Source organism: Buceros rhinoceros, unplaced genomic scaffold, assembly GCF_000710305.1.
Source record: "Buceros rhinoceros silvestris isolate BGI_N320 unplaced genomic scaffold, ASM71030v1 scaffold7411, whole genome shotgun sequence".
In the NCBI taxonomy this organism is placed as follows: Eukaryota; Metazoa; Chordata; class Aves; order Bucerotiformes; family Bucerotidae; genus Buceros; species Buceros rhinoceros.
The window spans coordinates 25,170-30,704 of NW_010394747.1; the positions used below are offsets into that span (position 1 = coordinate 25,170).

The 5,535-nt window shown below is 39.9% G+C and overlaps 1 protein-coding gene across 1 annotated transcript in view; it reads right to left on the reverse strand.

Moving 5' to 3' along the window:
* Positions 1 to 1,648: 1,648 nt before the first annotated feature.
* Positions 1,649 to 5,535, reverse strand: part of SYNM (synemin, intermediate filament protein) — a gene marked incomplete at its 5' end in the record, with an annotated part of 12,869 nt that continues 8,982 nt past the window's right edge. Inside the window, one exon of the mRNA XM_010145306.1 lies at positions 1,649 to 5,385. Coding sequence (XP_010143608.1) covers positions 1,649 to 5,385 — 3,737 coding nt within the window. The remainder of the gene's footprint in view (positions 5,386 to 5,535) is intronic.

Genomic DNA, 5,535 nt, shown 5'->3' on the forward strand with positions numbered 1-5,535 from the left:
CTTCAGCCTTGCGTTTACATTCATAGGATAAAGTAGCAGCTGGTTCTGAAAAATCTAGCTTCGGTTAATAAGAAGGAATCTGCAAGGTGACCAGCCACGCCAGACGGCGGTAGTGTACCTGGGTTCTAATATGATGAGCACACACAAAACTACGCTTACATAACCACAGGGGAAAAAAAAGCCTGAGTCAGCGACCACCAGACTGGCGCAACAGCCGCCGCCCGGGTATCGGCGAGCTCCTGCTCTGCGGAGAAGGTGTGAGAGAGGGAGTGAGCCAACGCGCGTGTGTGTGCACGTAAAAATAGCAGCTTCTCATCCGTGTATCTGATTTCTCCTGTCTGTCCAGTATGGTATCTTCTTACCCCAGTGACAAATACTTTGGCTGCTATTTTTGCTTCTGCTAGCGCTGCACCGTTGAGTGCAGTCAGTGGTGCTGGCTTCTGATCTGGACTTCAGAGTCACTGAATTATAACTGTGAAGTTAAATTATATCCTTCATTTAATCAATGTGCAATCCAAGTGAAATTAGCTTATTTTCGAATGATTTAAACAGAAACAAACTTTAGCCTGAGGTGAATGTTACAACCAGAGGAAAAAAAAAAACCAAAGGAAAATTCACCTCAGGTTGGGCTTGCAGAACATCTTCTCATTTGTAAACAAAGAAAGGATTATCTGGAAATGACACACAATGACCGTAAGTGTCATCGGTGCCACTATTAGAAGTTTTCTTCGGAACAGAGTACATAGTAGCTAATTTCACCGTGTTAAGAAATCAGGCCTTGTGTAATAATGTTTGACTCTTCACACTTACCTCTAGCAAGACCTAGTATCAGGGTACCGCAAATACTGCAAAGGAAGTTGATGTTATTAATGTACATAGCCACTGATGCTGTAAAGAGCCCTTACTGTACTGGAAATCCTATCCAGCCTGCTTTTTAAGTTCGTTTCCTTTTTAAAGATATTAAATGTACTGCTGTCTCACCATAAAGATCACTATTTCTCATTGGGAATACTGTGAGAAATACTTGCTTCAGTGTTACCTCTTTCTTTTTGGCACTGCCTTCTAGCTATACAAATAATATAATTTTTGTAAATTCTATTTTTTATAGCTGTAATAACTGTATCTTAAAATGTTTTCATTAGATACTGCATATAAGTACACAGAAATGGAACTGAAAATCAGCTACCTACCACTCATTAGTCTTACATTCTGTTATATTCGTGGTTAGTAGCTTGAGATTTAAATAGAATTGCTGAATATTTTAGTAATCAAGTACAATACAGTATTTTTTTTTAATGTCATAGAAAAGCCCTATTCGAGCACACGCTTACTAACTGACCTGCTATAAACACAAATATAATCCTTTGAATTCCCCAGTAGCAAATTCCCATTTCTTTGGGTGGAAAAACCTGAAATTATTGGACACAAGTCTCTGAGGAAAACATATTAATATCATGATTTCTCTCCAAAATAAGCTTTCCAGTAAAGTAAAAAGTGTGCTGAATAGGTAGAGGCTTAGATTCAATGCCTCTCAGTCCACTATTCATAATCTAGTTTGAGTATTTCCTCATTCCTTTTTTTTTTTTAAAGGATAATCAAAAATATGTATAAACAATTTACTAAGTATAGACTTCATTAACAAGTCCTTTCAGAACCACTGTCCATCATTATCATCATCATCTTCCTCCTTCTGGTCCAGATAGAGAAGAGCGACTTTCTTTTCATCAGAAATAACTGACCTTTGGTCTACCATCCTTTGCAACTGCACAGTTTTATCAAAAAATGACTTCTCCACTACCTTTTCACCATGATCTTGAGCAAAACCGGAGAGAACTTGGCCGCCTCTTTTATATTCGTTTCCTGAAGTCTGGTCACTTTCAACTACAATCTGAGCCTGACTAACAGAAGGGTCTTGCTGATCGGACACGACCACTGTCGCTTGCTGTTCTCCACTTTTTACTGTAGATATTCCACCCGTGTTGGAAACGTCCATTTGAAAAGTAAAAGACGCTTCCTTGGATCCTACTTTAATATGCTTTACAGACCTACTGCTCTCAGATGACTCTTCTGTTTGTGAAAGATCTTCCAGTGTTTCAGAAACAGGTCTTGTAGTGAAGATGATTTGCTCAGTGTGAGATTCTACAGGACTTATTTTAACATGCCTGTAAGATCTATTGATATCTGAGCTTCCTCCATGCTCTGAAAGATGTTCTTCTTTGTTAATGAGCTCTGGAGTTTCAGAAAGGGAGCCCTGATATATGATTTGTTCAGAGGTTTTAACTCCCACTTGACCTACTCTAACACGCTTTACTGAGCCTTCTGAAAGAGTCTGGTCTTCCAGTTCAGTGATTTCTGTGCGCGCAGAGATGGGCCCCTGGTAGATGATTTGTTCAGCTGTCATAAACTCTTGGGGACCCAGCTGAATGTGTCTGACTGAACTTTCTGCCTGTGAGAAGTCTGTAGCTTCACTGATCTCCACTCTACCAGAAATTGGTCCTTCAAAGATAACTTGCTCAGTATGAATCTGTTTTGGACCTAATCTAAAGTGCCTCATTGATCTGCTGACATCCACAGACTCTTCTGTCTGAGAAAGGTTACCTGAGCTATTGAGCTCCAGAGAGTCTGAAACAGATCCTTCAAAAGAGACTTCTTCAGTTACATGCCTTGACCCTACTGTGACATGTCTTGTGGACCTATTGAAGTCTGTTGAAAACTTCTGGGAAAGATTTCCAGAATCAATCTCTTCTACTACTGTTTCAGTAATAGGGCCTGTAAAAATCACTTCTTCTGTGGTTTGGATTTGTTTAGGACCCAGTTTGAAATGCTTCACAGATCGGCTAAACTCTGACAATCCTTCTGTCTGAACAAGATCTTCTGTAGCACTGAGCTCCGGTGTTTCAGAACCAGGCCCTTCGTATATGACCTGCTCAAATCTCTGAACTTCTGCTGGGCCAACCTTAATCTGCCTTACGGATTTGGTCTCATCAGTTGATTGTGCCGAGTGAGAGAGTTGTCCAAAATCTGCAGTTTCCAAAACAGAACCATCATAAATGACTTTTTCAGTGGTATGATACCCTGCACCACCACTCCTCCTTATTGTGGATGAGTTATAGACTTCTTGATCAGCCAAAGGAGTGTATTTATCACTGCGGGAAGAGACATCTATATTGCTTCTACCATCGACAACTGTCTCTGAGCTCTCTTTCAGGGACTGCAACGTTGCCTTCTCCATCTCACTTTTAATTACGTCACCAAGCTGAGCTACATCAAATTCATCAGCATTAAGAGTCTGTGACAGACTGACTTCAGCAACAATCGTCACTGAGCCATCCTCCTCTGTTTGATCCACTTTTTTGATATCAAATTCTAAGCTGCTAGAGTCAGCTTGACTTTGTTTTGTTAACGCAGACAGCTCCTCTTTCACACTTTCTGGGAGACTGCCCTCCAACTGCTCCAAAGCTTCCTTCAACTGATGCTTAGGGTCCTTCGTTTCCTTTGATAAAAGCCCTTTTATTGAAGTCTGAAATTCTTGGGGAATTTTAATTTCTTTTTCAATAACAACGGATTCAACATGGGACGTTTCAGCTTCAGGATGCTCTTTTAAAATATAGGCACTTCCTTCCTCCCCTACCACTCGATATGTTTCTTCTGGAGAGCGTACACCTTCATCTCTCTTACTCTGTGTGCCTTGCAAAAATTCATCTTGCCAAGAATATTTAATAGTTGATTCTTCTTCTATATGAATTTGCCCATACACTGAGTCATCGTCTTTTTCATTGGTAAGAGGATGATCATCAGGAACAGATACAAAATATTTTTGTTCAATAGGCGAGTCATCTTCCCCAGTTACTTCTTCCACATGAGTGAAACTCTCACGGCGTTGTTTTTTCTTTTTAACATCTTCATACGTGAGCGTTACGTGTTGTTCCTCATCACCGTAACGCCTCTCCCTCTCAGGGAATGTATCTTCCACCTCCTCCACCTCAAACGGTGTTGAAAAATCAGTCCTTTCATCAGTGGCATAATCCAGTAGCTCCTCTACAATCTCCACGTTGACAGCCATGTTCTTTCTGCCCTCATTTCCTTTCAGGCTATGATGTACTATATCTTCTATCTCCTCTTTGGAAGGAGTTCCCTCTTGAACCACTTTTCTAATATCCTGGTTTGCCAGACCTCCTACATCAGATTTGTCAGAAATATCTATGTTTTCTTGAACTTGAGATTCCACTGTGATCTCTCTCTTCATTTTCCCATCGTCTGGTTGTTCTTTCTTATTAAAATAGGTCACTTTTGTGTCTGTTGATATTTGTGAACTAGAAGACTGCGTAAAACTTTTCAGAATATCAGCAACAATATTTTCTGCTATATTTTCAGTTGACGGAGTTCCCATTTTACGACTTCTGTCACTAATTCGCTCTTCATCTTTCAGACTGGATTCTGCTTCTGAAACGGTCACTTTGTGTGTTTCAGCGGGCTTAGTTACGTGGCCACCTGTTTCTCTTCCTACGGAGGTTTTAAAACCTTGTAACCTTATTTCTTTATTGCTCTGAGATTCTTTGTCCGGAGGAGGCATTTCAAGACGGATGGGTACCTCAATGCCTTCTTTGCTTCTCGATTCCGAGGTCACACTTGTATCTCTTTTGGTTGATTCGCTTCTCAAAGTTCTTGCATTAGAAATGCCACTCTCTGTTAACTTCTGGTTAATAAAAGGTTTCTCATCTGTTTTCTTTTTCTCCTCTTTTATTTGTTTCTCCAGCTTATCTTTTTCTTTCCACAGAGGTTTTTTCTCTTCAGCTGGCTTGCTGCCTTCTCTTTTTTCTTTTAGCGTGGTCCAAGTTTCAGTTATGGTTTCTTCATATTTAGATGGTCTAAAATTGGTATTCAGCTCATAAGCTGGAAATCTAGTGAAGCTTGGTGTTGTTCTTATAGTTTCAGAAATCCCTGGCTTGGTGTCAGACTTGTGGTCCTTGTCTGATCTTTCAGCTGATTCTTTTGAAAAAGATACTGTGGATGAAGTTATAACTTCTGCTTTCTTTCTCTCTGGAATTGTCTTCTGCTGCATTTCAGTGTTTTTCCAGCTACTGTAGGCTGGAGTAAACGTTCTGAATTCTTTGTGGTCTGTTACAATCTTTTCACCCTTTGTAACGGTTGTTGAAGGGCGATATGTTGAACCAAGTACATCTCTTCCAAAAGCTCTTCCACTAGTTGCCGTCTGTGATCCAGCCTGTGTTGACTGAGCTGAATAACGTGCAGAACTGCTAGTATTTGTCACTGGCATTCTGTGTCTTCTATCAGTGATCCTGGTAGCTGGTGAAGCTTTATTTCTATTTCTCTCTTGATAAGTAGAGTAAGTATCAGTGTAGTTATATGAAGTGTTTATAATATCTGCAAAAAGGGCATAGGTAACCAAACATTAAAATAATGACTTGCACCTAAAATAATATAAAATAAAGGGCATAAACTACGAAAATTTACACTAAAGTTTTAGAAGAAATCACAACTTCATTTTCAGTGGAGATTTGTAAAGGCATTCCT